The sequence below is a fragment of the Phascolarctos cinereus genome, unplaced genomic scaffold (genome assembly GCF_003287225.1).
Source record: "Phascolarctos cinereus isolate Bilbo 61053 unplaced genomic scaffold, phaCin_HiC Scaffold_7;HRSCAF=346, whole genome shotgun sequence".
Classification (NCBI taxonomy): Eukaryota; Metazoa; Chordata; class Mammalia; order Diprotodontia; family Phascolarctidae; genus Phascolarctos; species Phascolarctos cinereus.
Window position 1 is genome coordinate 44,534,552 of NW_027556180.1, and position 25,439 is coordinate 44,559,990.

At 40.0% G+C, this 25,439-nt stretch overlaps 2 protein-coding genes across 12 annotated transcripts in view; one reads left to right on the forward strand and one right to left on the reverse strand.

The window, feature by feature from the left end:
* The window catches only part of MED12L (mediator complex subunit 12L), a 424,290-nt gene that overhangs the window by 33,200 nt on the left and 365,651 nt on the right, over positions 1 to 25,439 (reverse strand). For all 10 annotated transcript variants that reach the window (XM_020980863.2, XM_020980861.2, XM_020980859.2 and 7 more), the window contains 10 exons: positions 25,130 to 25,320; positions 23,593 to 23,754; positions 21,403 to 21,514; positions 17,945 to 18,034; positions 17,005 to 17,114; positions 16,653 to 16,788; positions 15,695 to 15,856; positions 12,628 to 12,990; positions 11,384 to 11,540; positions 7,305 to 7,528 (listed from right to left, as the gene is read on the reverse strand). In XM_020980863.2, the coding sequence (XP_020836522.1) occupies positions 7,305 to 7,528; positions 11,384 to 11,540; positions 12,628 to 12,990; positions 15,695 to 15,856; positions 16,653 to 16,788; positions 17,005 to 17,114; positions 17,945 to 18,034; positions 21,403 to 21,514; positions 23,593 to 23,754; positions 25,130 to 25,320 (1,707 nt within the window). The remainder of the gene's footprint in view (positions 1 to 7,304; positions 7,529 to 11,383; positions 11,541 to 12,627; positions 12,991 to 15,694; positions 15,857 to 16,652; positions 16,789 to 17,004; positions 17,115 to 17,944; positions 18,035 to 21,402; positions 21,515 to 23,592; positions 23,755 to 25,129; positions 25,321 to 25,439) is intronic.
* The window catches only part of P2RY12 (purinergic receptor P2Y12), a 60,106-nt gene continuing 50,694 nt past the window's right edge, over positions 16,028 to 25,439 (forward strand). For both annotated transcript variants that reach the window (XM_020980870.2, XM_078147190.1), the window contains exon 1: positions 16,028 to 16,261. The gene's annotated coding sequence lies outside the window, so the exon portion shown is untranslated. The remainder of the gene's footprint in view (positions 16,262 to 25,439) is intronic.

Genomic DNA, 25,439 nt, shown 5'->3' on the forward strand with positions numbered 1-25,439 from the left:
TCTATGAGACAAGGTCCTCTGCTGAATGGGTGTGGACAGGGTATGATGTAAGTAGCTTAAGGGCTAAGTAAGGCAGCTGGGTGGTGCTGTGGCTAGAGCATTAGACTTGTAGTCAAGAAGACCAGAATTCAAATTCAGCCTCAGACACTTCCTAATTGTGTGATCCTGAGGGAGGCACTTCATTTGTTTGCCTCAATTTCCTCAACTGAAAAGGGGCATAATAGTAATACCTTCCAGGGTGGTTATGAGGCTCAAATGAGGTAATGTTTACAAAGTGCCTGGCACACAGTAGGCATCATATCATATTATATTATATTATATTATGTTATGTTATGTTATGTTATGTTATATTATATTATATATCATATTAATCATATTATATCATATCATGTTATATATTATAGTAGGCTAGCTCTAATGATGAGTATGAATACAGGAGACTGACCCTGCATTGGCAGTGTGACCCATCACTTGGGCTGTGAACCTTGATGTGACTGTACATGGGTTCAAAGAACCAATGCTGAAGGTACCGTCTAAAATGTTAAACAGGTGATTTTTCCACCTACAGAAAAGCAGGTGAAAAAATCCTTATTCTTTAAGGTGAGAAAACTCCCTGTTGCCAATAAAATTAAGTTTTAAACTACTTTGAGCATTTAAAACTCCTTATGACTTGGCCTTTTTCTCCTTTTCCAGTCTTTTTTTTTTTTTAAAAGGCAATTGGGGTTAAGTGACTTGCCCAAGATGACCCAGCTAGTAAGTGTCAAGTGTTTGGTCTGAGGCCGGATTTGAACTCAGGTCCTCCTGAATCCAGGGCTGGTGCTCTATCCACTGCACCACCTAGCTGCCCCCTTTTCCAGTCTTTTTCACACATTATGCCATTCCACATCCTTCACAATCCAGCCATCCTGTTCTACCTGTCACTCCTCATACACAATGATCCTTTTCCTCCCTCCATGCTTTTCTACTGGCTGCCTCTCATGCCTGGCATGCTCTTCCTCCTCACCTCTGCCTCTTAGAATTCCTGGCTTCCTTCAACATTCAACTCAGCCACCATTTTCTAGCAGGAGGCCTTTCCCAGGCGCCCCAACTTCTAGGGCCATCCCCTTCAAGGTCACCTTCCACCTACTGTTATCTGGTATGTGCCGTTTTTTTGTTTTGTTTTGTATATGATACCTGCCTCAAGTCTCTCCCCACTCCCAGCCATCCTCCACTCTGCCACTAAAGTGATTTTTCTAAAGCACGATTCTCATCGTGTCACCTTCCCCATACTCAATAAACTTCAGTGGCTCCCTGTTGCCCCAGGAGCAGGTACAAAAAATTCTGTTAGGTATTCAATACCCTTCATACCTTAGTCCCCTTCAGCCTTTCTTAGAACTTACTCCCCCCAGTGAGTACTCGTCAGTCCAGTGACACTGACCTCCTGCCTGTGTCATGAATAAGACATTCCCATTTCTTAGCTCTGGGCATTTTCTTCCATGCCTGGAATGTTCTCCTTTCTCTGCTCTAACTCATAACCTCCCTGGTTTCCTTTTAGTCTTCCCCTCTCCTAATTCTAGGGCCTTCCCTCTGTTAATTATTTCCTATTTATCCTGGATATAGCTAGCTTTGTATATATTTGTTTGCATGTTGTTTCTTCCACTAGACTGTAAGTTCCTTGAGGGCAGAGACTGGTTTTTTTGTCTCTTTTTTATATCCCTGGCTCTTACCATAGTGCCTGGGCACACAGTAGGTGCTTAATAAATGTTTATTGGTTGAGTGACTGCTATCTCTTCCTTTAGAATGCAAGTTCCAGGAGGACAGGGGAAGTTTTTGCTTTTTCTTTGTGTTCCTACCCATGAGCACCTATAGGGCCTGGTGTGTAAAAAATATGTGCTGGTTGATGGTACCACTTCAATCAGACTTATGCAAAGAATAGAAGGGAGGAATTTCTTTGGTCTCCAAAGTAAAGTTTATAAGAGTGAAGCAGAATAGGAAGCTTCTATCTAATACAAAAGAGCTATTTATTATATAAGATTTATCATATAAGATATTCTGAAGATTAACAAGTCCCCATTTTTTAAGTGACTTAACTTCTCAGCATCCCCAGACAACTCTAAGGATGGAAGCTCCAGATGAGCTGATGATTTGCATCCACCATATGTAGTGAGCATTTCCACGTGGAGAGTCCCTAATGCTAAAGAAATCATGGATCTGGACCAAAACTGGTCTGTCTGTTAAGAGCACACCCACAGCAGCAGTATCATGACTTCATTCACACAACAATACCCTGATTGGGGTGGGGAGGAATGAAGTTGGTTAACATGGTGATTATAACATTGTGAGGACTGGTTAAGATGGTTATTACAACTTTAGGGGGAATGGTGTTGGTTAAAACAGTTGCTATAACATCGTTGGGGGGTTGTTAAGAAAGTGATTATAACATTGGGGAGATTTGGTTAAGATGGTTATCATAACATTGAGGGTGGGTGTTGTTAAGATGGTGATTATAACCTTGGAGGGTACTGGTTAAGATGGTGATTATGACCTTGGGGGATACTGGTTAAGATGGTGATTATGACCTTGGGAGATACTGGTCAAGACAGTGATTATAACCTTGGGGGGTTTGGTTAAGATGGTTAGTATATTGCATAGTATTTTGGAGGGAAGGATTGTAGTGCTTATTGATTTTATTTGGAGGAGGGGGGTGGGAAGTGCAACTGCAAATTTTTTTACAGAAAATAACTAGGTGCTCCGATAACTTATTTATTAATAAATAAATATTATTTATTAATAATAAATAACTAGACTTCAAGGCCCTTTGGAGGGATACACAGGAAAGGCCAATCTGCCTCCTCTTAAAGCTTGGTCTGGGCTCATCACGTAATTGTGAACTTCTCTGAGGATCTTTAGGCTGGTCTCGGGCTACTTTATTCATGTGAAGTTTCATTCATTCAACATTAGTTAGGGTTGATATGATTCCCTTGGGAGTAAGTGGGCAGAATAAGGCCTTTAAAAATTAAATTCTATAAAAATGTTTTTTTTCCCTCCACATTAGAAGTGGGGGGTCTATTAATTCCCCCTTGACTTACAAGCCAACACTTAAAAAAACCCAACTTGACAGCAGACTATACATTCATTATTTATACGAGCTCGTAGTTAAAGGATTAATTTATTTTACAAGAATGCTTAAACATAAGGTCATAGAGTTTTAGTTAAGCTGATCCAAAGGGCAAAACTCCTGGGTCTCTCTTTTTTCTTTCCCTTCTTTTTGTTTATGTTCCAGACTTCTGATTTCATTAGCAAAGGAAATTATGCTATGGAAACTCTCTCTAACCAAAGCAGACTTGTCATTTGTCTGTACCTTTATAGTCTTAGAAAATAGGCCTGGGGCAGTCAGAGGGTAAGTGACTTGTCCACTGTCACTACAGCTCTTGAACCCAGACCCTCCCAGCTCCAACATCCATTGCGCCTCTCCGCCTCTCAGGTCTCTTGTTAAAACTCTACATTTTCAAAATCTAAAATTAAGTATTGAATATCTAAACAATAGCTAAAATAATTTAGCTAATACCTAAAATTATTAAAATAATCACCTTCTTAAACACGTGAAGCTAGCTCTATTTCACGTATTTTGTTCTGAACTAGTGTAGATGTACTTTTGCTAAAGCTACAGAAGGGCTTGACTCAAGTACCAGCTTCTTCCACGAAAAGTCTTCTGTGCCTGCATTCTTGGGGTACATCGATCACCTTCTCCCAGGCTGCTCTCTTATCTCATATTTGACTTATCTGCATACATGGTGCATCCTCCTACTAGAATGTAATCTCCTTGAGGGCAGAGCACGTTTGGCTTTTGCTGTGGATCCCCCAGCTTTGAGCACCATGCCTATGTGATATAATGAATCGAACTGTGTATACTTACAACACACGTAAGGAGGTGAAAATCTCTGAAATCTTAACTTCGGAAAATGTTCTTACTAAAAAGCCAGGAACCTAGCCACTTGTCTTTTCATATGCCCTCTGAATTCTGCTAAATTTGAAAAATCTACATGGATTTTTGGAGAAGAAGAATGTACATGGACATTTGCTTAATGTGAATAACTGACATCCTAAATTTGAAGCATGTAGATGTACTTTGGAAGAAGGGAGAAAGAGAGGGAAAGAGAGACATACAGAGAGAAAGAGACAGACAGACAGACAAAGAGAGAGGGAGAGAGACAGAGAGACAGAAACAGAGAGGGGCAGAGAGAGAGGCATAAGAGAAATGGGCCTGGAACCTATTCCATGGTCTGTCACATATGCCTGATCAGCTCCTTCCTGAGATATGATGCAATGCTTGTCCATATTGGAAACTGGGAGGTGTCAGCTATAAACTTTAGCTCTGGACTCCTCTGACACTACTTCATCTCTAACTGGTGTGATTTTAAGGCAGTATGACAAAGGATAGAATTTCTAGTCCCTCAAGAGTAATGTTTTGGCCACAGCTTAAATCAGCTGACCAACTGCCTTAGAGGTGGCTGACCTTGATCCCAGATTTGCTATTGGCTGCATTATACTGCTAAATCCCATAAAAAAGTGAATTTTAAAGAAATTTAAATGCTGTGATTCATATGTAGATATTTTTCACATAGTGGCAAATAGTCAGGTGGGATCAACTATATTTTGAAAGAGGTATATTAGTAAGAGAGTCGTCAGGTTACTTTTAATTTACAAGTAGATTTTTTAAAAAGAAAGTCATTAGAAGGCATTTTTGACACATTCATACTTAAAGAATTTAGCTTTAATGACTTCTAAATAACTATCTACTCTATAGGATGGATGACTCCCACATTCACATCTCCAGCCTCAACTGTTTTTTGTTTCACCAATCAACAAGTATTTATTAAGCACCCATTGTATGCTGAGTGCTATGATAGTTACTGGAGATTCAAAGATAAAAATGAAATTGTCCTTGCCTTCAAGGAAGGCCTTCTACATTACATTCTACCAACCTCTGAAGCATCATCTCCAACAGCCCACTGGACATCTACTGAACCTGACACCAACCTCAAGTTCAGGTTGTTTAAGGCTAAATCTATTCTTTTTCCGCAAATCTTTCTCCTTTCCTAACTTTCCTATCTCTGTCAATGGCACCACTTCTTCCATTCTGAGCTTGGAATGAGCTCTGACTCCACCTTCATCTAATCTGTGGCCAAGTCCTATTGATTCAAATACAGCTATGTCTTATTTATCTCGATTCCCTCCCACCCCACCCCCCAGGGTCTAGTACAGTGAATTACACATGGTGGCAATTTAATAAACATTTGTTGAATGTATGACAGAACTAAGGGAGGCAGTATGGCATAATGGACAGTCAGCTTTGGCGCCAGGAAGACCAGAGATCAAGTCCTATCTCTGGCACATATTTCTGGATAGTTAAGTGGCCCAGGTAAGAGCCCTGGGCCTAGACTCAGAAAGACCTGAATCCAAAATTGGCCTCAGACACTTCCTAGCTATGTGACCCTGGTCAAGTCATTTAACCCTGTTTGTCTCAGTTTCCTCACATAAAATGAGGTAGAGAAGGAAATAGCAAACCACTCTTCTATCTTTACCAAGAAAACCCCAAAAGGGGTCACAAGGAGTCAGACATGACTGAAACAATTGAACAACAATAAAGGCTTGGACAATTCACTTCAATGCTAAGCAGCTCTCTGAGAGTCTAAGTTATAGAGAAGGTGCTGACAGCTAGCTAGCAGTTAGCATTTATGCAGCTCCTGAAGGTTTGCAATGCATTTTGTATCTGTTATACCATTTATTTATCTCCAGTAAAAGCTAAACATCTTCCGGGATTTTGATTGGCCTTCTCATTGGACAGGCATAATCTATACCTTAGTTTGATCTTGAAAAAACTAGAAACCTATCAATATTTGTGAATATACTGTATGCTGCAACTAGAGAGACCCCTCCTGTGTGACCTGAGGACAACAGTCAGGAATGAGTTAAAGATAAACATTGTACGTGGAGGGTGTGTATGTGTGCTTACAAATGGGTCTTTTCTCTTTTATAGTCAAGTTTTTCCTGTTCTGCCTCTTCTCCTTTCCTTAAAAGGTCCTCTCCTCAAAACTGTAAGAATTGAGCTCCTTCCTCTCAATGATTCTATTTTCTTCCTAATCTTTTTTCATTGGAATTTAGTGAAAACTTTCCCCTTGTTCACAGAAGCAGAGCCAGACCCCAGCGTCATGCAGTAGGTGTACAGTGGAAAAGCTGCCTGAGTCACAAAGTTTAAGTCACACGATATACTTCAAATGTATGAAGATATCAATCATGCTACTCAAACAGGCCCTGGTGAATCCTTTTGCAAAGCTCTGAATGCTTTAGAAACATGACTTATTGTCTGTTTTACTTGTTTCCTGAGTTTGGATTCTTCTATGTGAAGATTTCTTATAGCAACACAGAACTGTATATATTAATATCAATTTTCTATTGTTTATTTCCTGACCCAGCCCAATAAACATTTCTATTGTTTATTTCCCAAATACAATTTATTTACATACAGTAGAACTGTCCTTATCTATGCCTCCTCTTGAGTACTTAAATTTTAAAGACCCTTTCTATATTTATTTGTTTCCTGTACATTTTTTTTAAAGGGTGAAGACTATTTTTATCCTAAACTCTGTAAATCTCACAAAGCCTAATATAGTTTCATGTATTTGATAGGCACAGAAGAGTAAGTCAATGACATTGATGGGATATTTACTGAAAGTTCAGTGGAAGGCACTGGACAGTGATTCAAGTGGAGATACCAGATTAGACCCTGACCTCAAGGAGCTTACAGTTTAGCTAGGGAGGTGATCAAATACACCTGAAACCACTTGAGAATAATTACAAAGCAGCATAAGCTATAAATGTAAAAACAGCATTCTGGTGACAATTCACAAGGGCCGAAGGGGTAGAGAGCAAAGACAGGAATAGAATGGAGGAAGGATCAATCAGGGAAGGCTACAGAGATGCCTCTCATTCTGAATCTTGTGAATGACAAGGGAATATTATCCACTTTTAAAGCAATCTAAATATATCTGCATATGCTAATAAGCCTAAAATATTCAGAATTTCTCTTTTACTGAAGCTACCAGTCAATACAGAGTGGTGGAATGAATGTATCCATGTACTGGGATTTCCACATTATGTATAAAGAAGGACATATGTGCACAAGCTCGTGCATGTATGTACATGGAGAAACACACATGCAAAGTGCATGTTGTACACACACACACACACACACACACACACACATTGCTAGCTACTGGGGGGACTGAACTGCACAATGCTCTGTGTGCTAGATTTGGACAAACCTGTTGGAAAGGTCTAGTTTGGGCTTGCTGTCTGAGGAGCCGCTGTTGCTGCTGCTGCTGCTGCTGTTGCATGAGTTTCATCTGGATCAGCTGCTGCTGGGATGTGATTGCGTGGATGGAGGGAGGTTGCATCATGGTACCCGAACGTCTTTGCAGCATGTTGGAAAGGGCTTGCTTCGTGTTGGTGGGGACAAAGGAACCCGTGGGATCCAGTCGGGAGCCACCTAGAAGGAATTACACATGTAGAGAACTTTCTCAAGATGCTGCGTACCAGGGCAATGATCGGTAAAGAACCCTGAGCCTCTAGAACTCTAGTGACTTCTTTTGTCAAGCTTAGAGTCAGGAAAGAATTTGGAAACCAACCAGGCAAAGGAACATTTAAATAAATGTTTATGGGTTCGAGTTATTTTATTATAGCAAAGGAAAAGAGCTCATTTTGCAGAAATGAGAGTGGGGGGCAGTAGGGGATAAAGGAACCCAGATTAGACTCTGTGGTTCTAGGACTGATTAGGGGTTTTTGAGAACTCAAATACCACAGTTCACTATGATTCTACTTTTTTTTTTTGGTGAGGCAATTGGGGTTAGTTAGATGACTTGCCCAGGGTCACACAGCTAAGTAAGTATCAAGTGTCTGATGCTACATTTGAACTCAGGGGCAGTGCTCTATCCACTGTGCCACTCAGCTGTTCCTGATTCTAACTTTTTAAAGGCTAAAAGGAAAGGCAGTGTGAAAAGCAGATAGAGAGAGGGCCACTTTATCAGGAAGACATAGGCAGGAAGTCTTGCCTCTGAAACATAACTGGCTGTATAACCCTACACAAGTCACATAAGCTCCCAATGGCCCTGGTAAATCCGTCATGCTCTCTTGCCTCGCAGGGCAGGCCCCTTGAGCTGAGGATGAAGGAATGAGCGCTTGGCTCGATACAGCCCTGCCTCTGCCATTTACTGATGGCATGGACATTCTCAGTTTTATCCTCTCTTTCTCTTAGTTCATAGTTTAGGATATATTCTGCTATTAAGGAAACATCTCCATTCTAGATCCCAAACTAGAGATTTCCCTCCTGTAATTCCAAAATATGCATTTACAAATTTACTTAGAGATACAGTCCTACTCTCAAGTAATTAGTAGTCTCAAAAGTTTCCCTCCCCAAGATTTAAAACAATGATTGTGGCCTCATATCCAACAGTATGACATGACAATTTTGAAAACCTTATTTGACCTCGGGTGGCATTAATACAAGCAGAGGGGATAGGGAGTGCACCTGTGATTTTAATCGTAATGGGGACTCTTCTCAAGACTTCTTTTTATCATTTTTTTGCAACTCTGAATCTTAGAGTTGTCTTAGCGATTCAATAGGGTCACACAGCCAGGATATGTCAGTAGCAGGACTTGAATTCAGGCCTTTCTGGCTTCAAGGCCAGGTCTCTATCTACTATGTCACAATGCCCTGAGAAGCATGGAATGCCCCCAAAGTTCAGCTGTACTCTGCCCGAGTCAGATCACATTTTTTGCAATGTGTTCAATTCTAGGTACCACATTTGAGGAAGGATGTTGACAGGCCACATCATGTCCAGAAGAAGAAGAAGAGCAGGACTACAGATGAAGCTACACAAGAATTGAAGGATACTTTCGTTTGGAGATTGGCCTGAGGGGAAGAGGGGAGTGAAGGGTGAGAGAGGCAACCAGTAAACATTTATTAAGCTCCCACTATGTGCTGGGCATTATGCTAGGCTTTGGGGATACAAAAAAAAAAAAGGCAAAAGACAGTCAGTCCCTGCCCACAAAAAGGTCACAATACAAGGAATAAATGTCATGGACAAATTGGAAGGCCACACCTAACAAGTCTGGCCTCAGAGAGCAGAACCAGGAGTCACAGAGGAAACTGCAGAAAAACAGATTTTGGCTAAATGTAAGAAAATTTAAAAAAGCTTTATAACAACATGAGCTGTCTAAAGCTGTCTAAAAACCAGAATGGCCTCCCTGTGGAGGGGAAGAAGTTTCTCTTATGGAAGGTCTTCTGGCAGAGTTTGGGGTGGTCACTTAATAAAGATGTTTCTGAGAGGATTTTTGTTCAAGTATAAGTTGGACTAGCTGATAGGGTGCCTCATTTGGAATTTGATACAGGCCCTAGGTTTGAATCCCAGCTCTGCAACTTACTACCTGGGGTAGTAAAATAATCTCTGTGCCTCAGTTTCCTTTTCAGTCAAATCGAAGAGGTGGTCCCTTAAGGTTCCTCCCAGCTCTAAATCTATGATCCTATGATCTCAGAGGTCCTTTCCATTCTAAAATTCTATGATTCCATGACAATATAACCCTTAAAAACAGCAATTAAATAATCCCTGGTCTTCATGGTAACTTTTATATACAGGGCACTCACCTTTAATACCCTAAATCTAATGAGTCTAGCACAGAGCTGGCATCTAACGACCTTCATTAATGAATCTGTGTATAGAAAGTGCAAGCTTTGGCTATAGTTTCACACAACAGGCATAATTAACAGACAATTATTTTATGGTTAAAAAAAAGGAGGAACTCTACGATCAACCTAACGTCTACTGTGTATTTGAGGCTGATTGATGCAATCCTGCTTCTTGCTGGTGAGTCAGAGAAATGGATTAATCACAGAACATCAGGCTTAGCAACATTTCAAAGATTTTGACAAAAAAAGTTCTGGCACACCCCAAAAACCAGAAGTGGCCAATGTGTTAAAAAGAGAACTCAGCACTTCTTGGCTCCTATTTTTAAAACAAACCTCTCACAACCCTGAAAAAGACCGTCTGAGCCTAATAAAATCAAAATTGCTTAATGTCACATGGCGAGTCGTTGCTTCAGAAAACACCTTCCACATTCTGAAGCTTATCCATTTTATGAAGGAGAATGGCAGTCTCGCCCTTAAAAAATATTTTGATGTGTATTTAAATAGAAGTTAATTGCTATTCTTTGATCAGAAATATTTTCTTCTTACGGAAAAGAAATAAAATTCTCTTGGGGTTTAATAATAAAGATAACTATGAATCAGTGAAATGTCCAACTATGACACTAACCACAACAATGTCCAAGCCTGACAGACTATTAAGAATCTATGTTGAATAAACTGTACAGACAAAAACAAAAATTACACCTTTATTCTACAGGATGTGGTACACAAAAGGGTGTCCGACACACAGTATTATTATCTAATTTGCCCAAGCTATTTAAAAATTGACCAATACAGGGCAGCCAAGTGGCACAGTGGATAGAGCAATGACCCTGGAGTCGGGAGGACCTGAGTTCAAATCTGGCCTCAGACAAATGATACTCACTAGCTGCGTGACCCTGGGCAAGTCACTTACTCCTATTGCCTCGCCTAAAAAAAATTTTTTTGATCTACACAAAATCAAGTAAGTTTAGTAAAATAACTGGCTTTCATTCATGTAAATATCCATTGATACTTATTTATCCCTTAAGTGTATAAAATACTGTACTAGTCAATATGAAAGACAGGGAAATAAAATATAAACGCTGCCTGAAGGCATCTTACCATGCTTTGTTCTAAAGATGATGCGAACAGACCAGACAACTTTCTCTTTCATTTATAATCAGCACTCATTACTTAAAATGGTTCTATAAATAAACAGCTTTCTTTCAAGACCAATATTAATACATACACATACAGGTATGGCTTTTATTTTAAACAAAATGAAGGGATGAGGGGAGGGACGAGATGGGGAGAAAATGTGGAACTCAAAATATCGTGGAAGTGAATGTTGAAAACGAAAAACAAATTAATTAATTAATTAAGATAAATAAAATGAAGAAGGATCCTGGCAGAAATTCTGGTGTTCTAAGCAACAATATCAGTAAAATATCAATAAAATTTTATTTTGTTTTATTTGTTAAAAAATGAACTCTGTATGAAGGGAATATCACACCTTCCTATAACCAAGTATCCAAGTCCTTATTCCCTGGGGCGATTATGCAGAATTTCACTGATTTATATGGCTGTTTCAGGTCTATTAAAAAAAATCTTCTAGGGAAGGGGGGGAAAAAACCAAGCCTCACTGATGAGCACCACGATCTTGTTACATCTTTCTCTTACCTGGTGCAAGTGACTGATTCTGCAGGAAGAAGCCAGGCTGTTGCGGTTGTCCCATAATGTTATAACCCCACAATGCTGACTGAGGGTGGTGCATCATTTGGGAGGAAATTGGTGAATAATTGGGAGGCACTCGGTAAATGTTGTTCTGTGTATAGTCCTTCAACATACATGGTAAGAAGAAACGATATTACAATCCACATGCTACATGAATAATGCAGATTCTTCCTACAAAGTTATTTGAGACATGTCCCTTGTAGGCTGCAAAGCTATTTTTAAAGACATAAGGAGGAGAGAGAGTGCCAGTTAGCATGCTCTCTGCAAATCTCTCCCCCTGCTTCAAAAATCGGCTGAAGGGAAAGATTTTAGTTAAGATACACTGTGCTGTGTGCTGCTTTTATGATGTCAGATGACTGATAATGAACACAAGGCAGAGTTAAAACAGTGTACTCAGCACGGAGGCCAATTCCAAAGGGACCCAAAACTCGCCTCAAATTTTCTGGGCAAACAAAGTAGGGCCTCACTCAAACCATCCCTGATGTGGAGCAATGTGGAAGCGGGTAAGTGCTGGAAGTTAAAATTAAAACTACAAAAGGAGTGAAGGCCAAAAAGAATGTTTTGGTGCCCTCCACTTTCAAGGGTAGCAACAGAGAATCCTCATTAGGTTTTTTTTTTTGCAAGAATTAGAAGTTTGATGACATTTAGAAAAAATATTTGCATAAGAAAGAATGTTTCGGTTTTGAGAACAAGAAGTAACCAATGATTGTGATCAGTCAATGCCATTTTGTTTGGTCGTTTTTCGGTCGTGTCTGACTGACCCATTTAGAGTTTTCTTGGCAAAGTTACTGGAATGGTTTGCCATTTCCTTTCCTAGCTCATTTTACAGATAAGGAGATTGAGGCAAACAGGGTGACTTGCCCAGGGTCACACAGCTAGTAAGTGTTTGAGGCCAAATATGATCTCGTGAAAATGAGTCTTCTTGCTTGTGCCCACCGTGGCAGTAACTGGTATATCTAGGGCTAGAATCCGGGTTCTCAGATCTAGCACTCTATTTTGCAATGAACCAAAGAGTCAACCAATAGGTCCTCCTTTTGGTTAGTGTTATCTAAATTATGTGTCAGGGGACAGGACCAATGCCCACCAATGGACCAACCATGTTATAACAAGCTTAGATGTTTTAGGGCAACGTGCTCTAACCACCATACTCAGGAATCTGTGTAATAATGCCTGGGTTCTCTTATACTCACATCAACTCTTGAGTTTGATTTTGTCTTGCGCTTCCTTCCTTTTGTCTTCTTCTCCTCATCGGCTGCCGTTTTTCCCTGATCTGACAGCTCAGTGGATTTTCTTTCTGGTTCCTGAGAGACGGGTGTGGTTGGCTCTTCCTCTTCCTCCTCAGGAGGCAGAGGGAGAGGCTCGAGGTAGTAGCTTCGGGGCTTGGGGGTAGGGTGGGTATGGTAGAGGAGAAGATGATGCTGTTCCTCATACTTGATCACCTTTCTGTCCACTCGAACGGTCCCAAACCAGGCCCAAGAGAGTGGAGCTGGATTTTTGTGACCCTCAAATAAGTCCCACGGGGATACCTTCTGTTTTGTGGACACCTGGAGACCCTATTTCCAAAAGAATGGTCTATGAAGCCACCAATGAAAACATATGATAGCCAAACTATAATATAATAATATACAGCCAAACTATAAATTAAAAGAAAAATATTTAAATAAAATTAACACATTTAAATATATAATATATTTTAAATTAATCAAATGTAATAAATTTTTAAAATTTAAAAAAATTTTTAAGGCAAATACTCTTAGGATATATATTTTTTCCCTTTTTTAAGGCAAACAGTTGTGTGCCCAGGGCCACACAACTAAAAAGTGTTTGAGGCTGGATTTGAACGCAGGTCCTCCTGACTCCAGGGTCAGTGTTCTAAACATTATGGTGCCCCCTAACTGCCCCTTACTTAGATCATCCACGGGTAGATTCTTTCACAGAACAAATCCTTTTACTAAGGGCATTTGTTCTGTGAAGTTTGGACTCTGTTAAAAGGCCACACCCAAGGACCTAGAAAGCCACATGTGGCCTTGAGACCACAGGTCCCCCACCCTTGAGTCATATTCTAACCACACTTTGAATTTATGCACATACTCAAGTTATACTAGTATGAAGCCACATCATGACCCATCTCTAGGCTCCAAGTGTTCTGACTTTGTACTCTCTCTTATTAGAATATTATGGTTACTTCCAGTAGGTACTAGATCATTCTTTGTATCCTAGTAGAGAGGCTGCAATAGAGATGGGACTAAAATGCTTGGTGATCATCTTTTTCATTAGCTATTTGTAGAGGTTATATATGTGTGTACATATACACATATAATAGAAATGACATTTTAACTTAATTTTTTGGAAACAAACAAAAAATCCCCTACCCTTTCCCCCTTATTTCACTCAAAGTACCTCCAGCACTTCAATAAATATTTTTCTGTCCAGTTACTAACAGAGGGAGGCTATTAAACACCTACAGATTCATTTATTAGTTCTTTCTGTCAGACACTCCAGTATCATAAAAACCAAATTCCTTTCATTTCCACTGAAGTTTCTATTAACTTCACTACAATTCCTTTTCAGAGCACAAACCCATTTCTGCCAGCCTTATAGAATGGCGTATGTTAGGTCTGAAGAGAAAAAACAAACACAAAATGAGTTTTTGCACTAAGTCTTTTGATGTTTTCTTTGTTGAGAGGTCTACAAAAGAATTTTAGTCTAAATTACACCAAAAATAATTTATTTCTCATCTAGAACCACAGATCAGGGATGGGAGATGGAATCTAATCCCACCCTCACATTTTGCTAAGGAGGAAACTCAGGCCCAGAGAGCTAAACTATTTTGCCCAGCATCACACAGATAGTAAGTGGAAGAGTCAGAATTCGAACTCAGGTCCTGTGACGACAAATTCAATGCACCTTCTTCTGCTATCTCTCTCTGCCTTTCTGTATTTTAGAGCATCTGTTTCAGTGCCTTGAACATAGTAGGTTCTGATGTTTGCTAATTTATTGATAATTAATAATGATGAGCAATTGTTAATTATAATACTACAATTATATAGTAAACTAATTATCATTATTAACTAGAACTATCAATATATGATGGTAATTATAATCATAATTAATGAACAACAAATGTTAGTAAACAGTATCTAATCCAACCCCTTCATTTTATAGACAAGGAAACCAAGGCCCAAAGGACTAAAGTGCCTGGCCCAACATCACCCAGGTAGTAACTGGAAGAGTCAGGATTTGAAACCAGTTCCAATGATTATAAATCTGCCTTTCTGTAGTTTAGAGTGAGAGCCTTGAGCATGGCAGGCTCTCAAATGTTTGCTGATTTGCTGATAATGAACAACTCTGCTTGATTTCAAGCAAAGTTTGATGATAAAGCTGTACTATTGTCTTGCATAGAACTAGAGCTGTTTGTTAACTTTATACTTATATCTACAGACTGTCCTATGAATTTCACTGATTTAAACACGATACTCGGCTCTACTTTTGTAGCATCATTTCACAGTCTTACAACAAATCTACCAATCGCTAAGTACTTTTCACACATTATTTCATTTTATCTTCACAAAGGACTTTCACAAAGGCAGTACAGCATGGCAGACAGCTGGTCTCACAGCCAGGAAGTTCAGTCTCTGAAATCTGTGACCTGGGGCAAGTCACTTAAAACTCTCAGTGTTCTAGACAGCTCTTTAAGACTTTCAGTTACAGATATGGAGTTTCCTCAGCTGGGAATTCCTTATCCTAATGAAATCACAGGCCTAAGTCCCGCGCCCTATCTCTAAAACCCCTATGCAAAAAGGAAGGCAGACCAGGTATTATTTCCATTTTGCAGAGAGAAAAAAAGTGGGGCTTAGGTAAATGACATGCCCGTGAGCATTCAGGGATGGTGACTGTCAGAGGATGACTTTCAGAATCAGATCTTTTGCCTCCAAATCTTCAAGGCTTTCTTCCTTCCTTTCTCTTCATCCTCACCATTCAGGAACGAACACACATGGGCCAAATGTATGGTGTTTAGCCACTTCCCCATTACCGAGCGATTTAAAGATTAAACAGTATCCACAAACCGCCAAATCAGGTTACCCCAAGAGGGTGGTTTTCCACTGCCTACTGAGCTAAAAGACTTCACCAGTTACTTGGGATGCCCTGGTAGTGTCTCATCCAAAAGTGTATGCCATTCATTCACAAGGCCAAGGCAAAGCTGGAGGAGATAGGCGGGGTATATACATAGTTAAAAAAAACACCATTTCCTCTTGCCTGTTTCTTATCTATGGAGTCGAATCCTGCAATTTTGTTGCCTTTTGTGTCAATCAAGGACCCCATGGGCTCACAAGTGATGACATCACAGGTCTGCTTGGGCAAAGGCAGCAGCTGGCGAACTCTGTCAATACTCTCTGACCGTTTGTCCCCCAGCTCTTTCTAGAGGAAAAGAGAAGTGGGAAGGAACATTACAGAGGTGGCAGAAAAGAAATGAGGAAGCTCCATTATGCAATATTTCCTTTTCCTCTGTGTGGATGCTCTGAAGAACTTTATTTTATGCTACATTACTATTTGTGTGTGTGAGTTTTGTGTGTTGTGTGTTTTAGGGGGGACGGGGAGGAGGGCACTGTTAGTTCTGTTTTGATTCTTTTTCATTTCTTCAATTCAAGGCAAAAAAAAAAAGCACATAAATAAAAGCAACGCACCCTTGCCCAATAAACGACAAAGGACTAACATGACCCAAGATACAGGGTGGCATGAGAAGTCAGAACACAGGAGCTGATCCCTGAAAAGCTCTCACACGTGCGAGGGCAGACCACGGAGCAGCTCTCCGTCATTTTGTTGGTAAGGCAGCTGAATGCTTTGATTTTTTTTGGGGGGGGGTGTTCTTTGGATGTGGTTTTTACTGGAAGTGATATGTTTGTGGTTAATGAAAAAAACCAGATATCAGAAGTTTCTAGCACTATGATAATTTCTTATCAGATGCCACAGTGGCACCATCTGTCTCAAGCTAATTTGGGCATTCGGCCTGTTTATTTGTGTAGTTCTTCTTAAAGTACCTTCTGAAAAAATTCTCTCTGTGCTATAAAAAGAGAAATAATGTCAGAAGTCGAATCCTGAGAGTTTCTGGGAGCTATACATCAGAGCGATAGGCACAAAATTCAAAGCATGTATCATTTTAATCATTTTTCTTCAGCTAACAGGATATAATAAGAATTGTGAACGAGAAACATACTTTCAATTTCTTCACTAGATTCATGTAGGCCCTCTTGTTTTCTTCGGCTCCACCCTGGGAAGAGCTTGACAGGTCAGAGGCTAAGGTTCCATTGATCAGGACACCCAGCATGTCAAGAACCGTGGTGAATAATTCACTAGGAGGGGGGTGAAGATTAAAAAGTAATAATAATAATAATAAGTTTCATTTCAGAAAAATAATGACACCCATAGGTTAGCCAAGCATTCTCAATTGCTTTCTTTCAATGCAAAGAGGTTTGAATGTACCCAAGAAAATAGGTTGTTGCAGAATAAAAAGAACACACTACACCACACATGCAGGAAGAGAAATTGGAAATGATAAAAAAACATACTTGTTAGTCTGCATGTCAACAGTTCCTGATGTAATTATCTGAAGGAGCAGAAGTGCCCAGTCTGTGGTCCACTGGGTACTTCTTTGCACAGTGTCAAACATTCCTCCTACCTAGCATGTAAAATACAACAGAAGGTTGCATTATAGATAACCAAGAGGGAACACCACCACTATTACTCTCGGCACCCCAGGGGGGATTAGTCAGGGTCTGATCATTGGCGGGCTGCCCTGGTCACTTTACCCTCTTGCTCTCTCCCTGGCTTCCCTTTCTCCATTTGTTGGGGGAAAAGCAGTAAACTGTAGAAGTGTCAAGATTCTTCACATCTGGAAAATCTGAGCTAAGTTATAGTAGAGGAAAAAATGGGAGGTCAGTTTGAACTAAAGAAAAATCTGGTTTACAATTTTATAATCAGTATCTGGGGGCTTTTAGGTACACAGAAAGAACAGAGCTAAGCTAGTAAAGCATTTCAAAGAAGCCATCCTAATCATTTTACAACCAGAAACCACCTCCCTCTCCCTCTTGAGATTGCCTGGCATTCTCTCCATTCTACAGTGGAGAAAAGTGAGACACGGAGGTCTCACACCTAAGACAGTGGCAGACTAAAACTAGTAGGACTCATGTGATTTGCTTTCCCTTGTCACTGCAATGCACTCTTCATTGTCCTTCCTACCCTTTCTATCAGGTCCTACTAGATCAGGTTCAAGACCCCCAGGCTAGACAAAGTCTGAAATAAATACCTGCTGTGACCTCCTAGGGAAGGTAGCCAAACCAAAAAGAAACATAACAAAGTAACAAGGAGAGTTGATACAGCAATAATGGAATGAGCCACTTTGTATTACACAGTCTGCATGGAGGACCAGAAATGGAAGTTATTTTCATCTGATTAATTTCTAATTTGATTCAAGTAATGAAATAAGAAAGCTCCAAGTATTTCCCCTACCAAATTAAGACGTAGTTGTAACGCCTCATGCATCATTTGCCTTGCTTTAACATCGTCCTGGTAACGTTCTTCTCTCCAGTTACTTAAAATCTAAGATTGAAAAAGAAACGTTTTTCTGTTAGAATTGGATTTTTCTCTTGTATGATATGAAAATGTTTCTTTCATTGCCTTCCCATGGCAAACTTCAGACCCTTTGGTGAACTGCAATTACTGGAGAACAGCAATTTTTCAAAGCAACAAAAAGCTTATTATCTGCTTTTATTTTATCTTAGTCATTTGCTTCTGTCTTAGCTATTCTTCCTCCTTCTTAATATAAGAACTTTGGTAATTTTATTGCTTCTCTGAGCCAAGAGCAGGGGCAGGTAGAGGAAGAGAAATTCAAATCAGTCACTTTCACTCCCTCAACATTTCTGACAATAATGATTTTTTTGTTGCTGTTGTTGTCGTTGTTAAGGACAGGGGAAGCAATACAAAGTAAAACAGAGGTCCCCAAAATGTGGTCCAGGGACCTCTAGGAGTTCCCAAGGTCCTTTCAGGAGTCCTGCAAAGTCAAAACTGTTTTCACAATAATACTAAGATGTTTTAATTTCAAATAAAGTAAATGTTAATGGGAGCAGCTAGGTGGTGCAATGGATAGAACACTGGGCTTGGAGTTGGGAAGACTCAACTTTGTGAGTTCAAATCTGGCCTCAGACACCAGCTGTGGGACCCGAGGCAGGTTCCTGGGGGTGGCAGTCCTAGATAAGTTTTTAAAAGCATAAAGAGGTCCTGAGCCACCCAAGTTTGACAGTCAGTAGACTAAAAGGCAGCTTGTGTGCTTGCTGTCTGCGGTTTCCAGCCCCAAGTGCCACGTAATCCCTCCTAGCAGAAGTAGTGGGAGAAGCAGGACTAGCTTGTTTTCTAGGAAAAAAGGTTTGCCAGGAGGCGGTGGAGAGTCAGGGAGACCTGGGTTCAAGTCCTGTCTCTGACGTATATGGCAGCATGACATTGGATAAGTCACTAAATCTCTCAGTGCTACAGGCAGCTCTCTGAGGTGGTGACCTGCGCTGGTCAAAGGAGCTTCCTCACCCAGAAGGTCCTCTCACCGGTGAAATCAGACGCGCGAATCCTAGCCTATCTTAGCCTATCCAGAGGCACAGCTGTATTATGTTGTTATTCAAGGATCCTATTCTTGAACCTTTTAAATACAGAAGAGAGTTAATGTCCTTGGCACAGCACGCATTTTTATGCACATGCTATGCAGAGCATAGCAAGAGTTTCCATCTGGTATGTGTTCAGTCATTTTCAGTCATGTCCAACTCTTCATGGCCCCACTGGGGGTTTTCTTGGCAAAGATACTGGAGTGGTTTTCCAGTTACTTCTCCAGCTCATTTTATAGATGAGGAAACTGAAATAAAGAGAGTTAAGTGACTTGACCAGGGTCACATTGCTAGGAAGTGTCTGAGGCCAGATTTGAACTCAGGAAGATGAGTCTTCCTGACTCTAGGTCCAGCACTCTAATGACTAAAGAGGTGTGTTCTCTTTGTATTAGACTAGTGAGTAGAGAGTATGTCAAAACCACAAATAATTTGGACAATGTTAAATATGTACAAAGCTCCTTGATAAGGAATCTAACAGAGAAAATGTGTCACAGCTGACACCAATGTATTTCCCAAACTCATCCAGGGACCAGATGATTTCCCAAGTCTTCATCACACCTAGACTGTCTAAGCTGTAATTCCTGTAAGATAAGATGCAATCTAATTAACTGAAAAAGGACTGAGAAAAAGCCATTAGATTTAGCAAATAAGAGACCACTGGTAATTTTAGAAAGAGTAGCTTCAGTTGAATGATGAGGTCAGAAGCCAGACTGAAGAAGGTCCAGAATAAAGTAAGAGGAGAGGAAGGGGAGGGAGGGAGTGTAGTATATTCTTGGTAGAAGAAATGTAAACAACCCACATTCTAACATAATCACATGAGTTGTCCCATAGGTCTCACCTTCTGCATCTACATCTGGAAATGAACTCAAGAGATGATCTAGTCTAATCTCCTTACTTTAGAGAGAAGAAAGCACGTGAGGCTCAGTGTCAGATAGCAGTAGAATGTGGAATAAAACCAAGTGTCCCAAATCCCTGTCTAGTGCTTTCTCTAATATCCTACCCTTTCTGCTTCCACGATCACTAGGAAACCTTTGATGGTTGCACTGTTTTCACTGACACCTTTCACTGACACTGATACCAGGAAAGGGGTGCTAGAAATGTACATCTCTTCATTATAAATTCATAATTTCACATTTTAGCCTAAAAATTAGGATCTTGACTTTTGATTAGCCTGATTTAGCTCCTCAGAGCCAGATCATCTGAGCTGGTAAAATTATACTTCCAAACCTGCTAAGTTTTAGGTCACCCCAGCAAAGTGGAGAAAAAAAAAATAAAAGGGCATCTTTCAGGCCTCTGTCGACATATGCCACCTTCTTACAAATGCATACATCAGACTTTTCTTCCATTTATGGGGAGAAATGATGAGATGTGTTGTTTGATTATTGAAATCTACAGTTAATATCATTAATCAACTGATTACCAATTTGATTAATCAATTTGATTACTGAGGTTCGCGGTAGATGGAATCAAGCTGAAATCAGTCTGTATTTATGTGTCTGTTGTGTTACAGTTTGGAACTGTGAGCTAGGCAGATCTGTTAGCAGGGTGTTTTAATTTTATTCATTTAAATTACAATGAACTAGTCAAGTTTTAAAAGTGTTTTTCTAGCAATAACTATAATTCAATATAATAATAAAAATCATAACAGTTATCTTTTATATGTGCTTTAATGTCTGCAAAAGGCTTTACAAATATTATTCCATTTGATCCTTACAACCACCCTGGGAGGTAAGAGCCGTCATTATCCTCATTTTACAGATGAAGAAACTGAGACTGATAGAGGTTAAATGATTTGCCCAGGGTCACACAGCAGGAAGTACCTGAGGCTGGATTTGAACTCAGGTCCTCCTGACTCCAGTTCCCATGCTCTACCTGCTTTAAGTTGTTTGTGATCCCATTTGGGGTTTCCTTGGCAAAGATACTGGAGAGGTTTGTCATGTCCTTCTCCAGTTCATTTTACAGACGAGGGGGGTTAAGTGATTTGCCCAGGGTCACACGGCCAAGTTTGAATTCAGGTCTTCCTGACTGCAAACCCAGCACTCCTAGCTGCCCCTGTATGATTTAGCTGCTTATAGTTAGTTTTCTTTGTAATTTTATTTCAAGCATTTAAAAACACTGATCTGAGAAAGGCTCCATAAACTTCCCCAGAATACCCCCAAACTAAGAATCTCTGCTTTAGATAAAGGTGGCTGAGGGGAGGGGAGAGGGGGGGAATGTGTTTGCTGATGATCTTCAAATCCAAGGTTCAAAAGGGGAACCACAAAACTGGTGACTGTGAAATCCACGTCTGGCTGGCTCCATAGCATACATCTCCGTTACCTGATTAACTTGGTTTTGCAGGGATGTCAGGAGTCCTTCCCGCTGCTCATCCTGTCCCTTAAGGCAGGTAAGCACCAATGAGAGGAAAGGTTGCTGACTTAAGAGAGACATACTATAAAGGAAACAAAAGGAGCAGATTAAGTTAGGAGAATGGATTATCACTTCCTGTCTCCTCCTAATTTCTTCCTTCTGGTTGTTTGCTTTCATTTGTTTTACTCTTAAAAAGAAAAAAGAAGGAACTCAGATGGAATTTATATAAATCACATCTTTGGTAATAAGATTTTAGAAGCAGTACAATATTTTCAGGATTATAATACGTCCAGAGAGGGCAGAGAGTAAAAGACTCTTTGGTTTCCTAATGGGGGAGAAGAGTAGGGTAAGTGGGAAATTAGCACGTCACTCCAATAAACAGAACTGAAAAATCCACATTCAAAACATTATGGATGAAGCCATGGCCTTTCAGATTAAAACTGAGAGAATATCATATTTTAGGCATAGAAAGGACCTTGTAGATCATTAATCCAGTAGTAACAAAAATTTAAATTTAAGGGTCCAGTCTATCTGCAAAACTATGAAACTAACCAGTGTCTCTTCATAAAGATCACTGAATCTGATTACATATTTTTCTGAAGGCCTGTATAACACATTACTAGTTCATTCTCCTCATTTCATGCCTAAAACAAGACCAAAGTTTAAACATCTGGGCAATGTTTCATCTTGTCCAAAGGATGATTCGCACAGAGATCAAAGGATCACTGACTTAGAGCTAGGAGGGGCCTTAGGAGCCACCACCTAATGTGACTATCCCATTTTACAGATGAGGAAACAGTAATAAATAACCGGCCCAACATCACATATACAAAATGGCAGGGCTAGGATTGGAACCCAAACGTGCTACCCTGTATGATGGGAAGAGGCAGCGTCACAGTGTAAAATTCTAAGTCTGGATTCAGAATACACAGGTCTAGGTATTGACTATGGGCCAGTCATTGAACCGCTCTGGGCTGCAATTTCTTTATCTATAAATCTGTCATAATAATCATCACACTACCAACCTAAGATTTGTTGTGAGAAAACACTCTGTCCATAGAAAAGCACATTAAAAACTCAAATTTGCCCATAAATTTTACACACTGCTGTAGGAATTCCATAATTGGTGCTCAACAAATATTTGTTGCATTGAATTACAAACCAAGTTATATTCAATTACAATTGAATTACAAACTAAAAAAAAAAACCAAAAACAACATTCCTAGAGAGTCCATTGACACAGGCTTGGGGTGGGGTTGGGAGTACAGTTAAACTGATGAGGGGAAAAATACCCACCGTCTTTTTTTCAGGCAAAATAATGTGAAAAACAGTATAGAAAATGTTGGCACAGTAAGGTCAGGGAGTGGTCATGAAATTTCTTCCAACTATGAAATCAGCATCTGGATTTGTTTTGGTGGTAATAATAACAACTCACATTTATATAGCACTTTCAGGTTTAACAAGTACTTTATTGACCTCAACTGTTTGAAGTCAACCGTATATATAGATTTCATTTTACAGGAAAGTGACTTGTCCATGGATACACAGTAAATGCAGCAGCAGTTAAATGGTATAATGAAGAATGCTTGGATTAGAGACAAGTGGACCTGGGTTCAAACCCTGCCACAGATACTAGCTGTGTGACAAAAGGGCAAGTCACTTAAACTCGGCTTCAGTTTCCTCCACTGGAATAACGAAAGGGCTTTCAAATGTTTGACCCTATGGTCTTCTGTCTGCTTTTGGATACTGGATGGAATTCTCTCTTGACTTCAGTATTAGGAATCTTCATTTGTCAGTCATAGTATCATTTTGCAAATCTAATTGCTTTAAATCATCTTATTTTGAAGAAAAAGAGGAACTGAGAACAATACTGGGAAGTATAAGGCTGAAAGCAATTTGAGTCATTGTGTGGTTGAACTATGATTCCACAGTTACAAGGATTCCCTATGATCCACTGGACTTCAGCAGCTCAGAATTTTCCTTCGTTTTCTACACCTGCCCCTTGCATTGGGATTTTTGGCTGGAGGAGCTGGGTCAGCACAGAAATATTCCAGTAAACCTTTTCCTTTCAATCACTGTCTGTTGGAGGCCAGGCTGCTTGCTGTCTGTGTGTCAAAGATTCGGAATTCTGATGGCAAGAAGCATTTTATCCAGTCTTACCTTTTTTGCTTTTGTCTATCTCTTTCCTTCTTTGAGGACGATCCCAAGTGCTGTCCTTTCTCCAGTTCTTCCCCAGCAGCTTTTAGCACCCTGCCCTGAACGGAAGTGGGCAGCTTTGCAATGAGGGGCGCCACCAGCCACACACCCCTGCGTTCAGAAGAACTAAAAACCACAGGAAAATTGTAAATCACCACCTTCCAAAGGTCACCTTCCCTTCCTCTGCTCCTCTCAAAATGGATACACAAAGCTAGAACCCCAGTCAAGCTGCCCAAGCCAAATCATGATATTAACAAAGGGCCTTCCTGTCTGTCTTTGTACATTCTGGGCAGTCCTTTGTACACGGTGGGTGCTCAGTGTTTGTTGAATTAAATTGAATCTTGCCACGCAAACATCTGAGTTCAACCCAGCCATTCTGGTGGAAAACAAATGTTAGAGATGACAGTAACCAGCTGGTAGAATCTACAAAATGTTTTAGAATATATGAGGAAAAAAATTACTTTTGATTAAAAAAATATTTGGGAGTTTTTTGTTTTATCCCACATCCCCATGATTTTTTTCAGAAGCTGAGATTTTCAAATTCTCTTTCTTCAGCAGAATAAATTCTCTGCCCAACAGTCAGCTTATTCAGTCAACTAGTCAGCTGAAAAGAGAGTTCACATGCATATCTACCTAAAACTTGGATTTCATCAGACTGGGAAACTCCTCTCCTGGAAGCTCCCTCCATTAAAGCAGACTGTAGTCCATGTAGGTCAGGGGTGGGGAACCTGTGGCCTCCAGGCCACATGTGGCCTTCTAGGTCTTCAAGTGCAGCCCTCTGACCGAATCCAAACTTCACAGTATTCAGTCAAAGGTGCACTTGAGGACCTAGAGGGCCACATGTGGCCACAGGTTCTCTACCCATGACCTAGGTTCTGATTGATAGGTCCTAAAAAGACTGCCAGAGACTCATTGAGGTTAGGTAATTTCCTACCAGGTCACAGAGCTGGTTAAGTGTCTGATGTGAACCCAGGTCCTCTGGTCTCCACTGCTATCATCTCTTCCATTATGCTTTCATTTTATATTTTAATGTAGATAATGAATTTTCAAAGAATTAGAATAGAGCAAATGTACTGCCTTAAAAAACTACAAAATAGATTTTTTTTTCTCTTGAATGATTCAGCCATTAAAATCTTATAATGTCCTATGGGACTAGATATGCATGTATCATTTAAAAGTAACTACAAGCTATGGAAATACCAGTAATATTTTGTATTCAGTCAAGGACCCCAAGGGACTTAGTTAATATTGGTTTTTAGGCTGTGGATCCAAGGCACCAGAATTCCTATATTTTGAGTTCACATGTAAATCCCTAAAGTATTATCTACCAGTTCCCCTAGCAACCCTTTGTTAGGTAGACATAATTAGCCACTTTATTTCCCAAGTCATTGATTCTTCTTCCAGTTCCTTTTTCTGGGGGACAAGGTGGTTACAATTAATTTCGATTACAACAATCAGATTTGTTACACATCACAGAAAAAAAAAAGCCAGTGAAAAATACCTTAGGAATGTCTTTTTACCATTCTGCCTTGTGTTACTTGTGTCGCCATTTCCAATAGCGTTTGGATTGAAGAGGCCTATACCAGAGTTAGAAGAGTTATTGTTTAAATCAGCGGATTGCTGAAACACCTCTATTGTCGTCTTTGCAATATTATCCAACAAGCAGTTCATTTCAGCCACAGACCCAGAACCCTACAGTAAAACATAAGTAAGCTAGCACACTCACGGCAGGTTTAACTGAATCCAAGACCAAACCCGAACACGTTGTACTTGACGGGAAATCATTAGAACGAAAATAAAGGTCGAAAAAC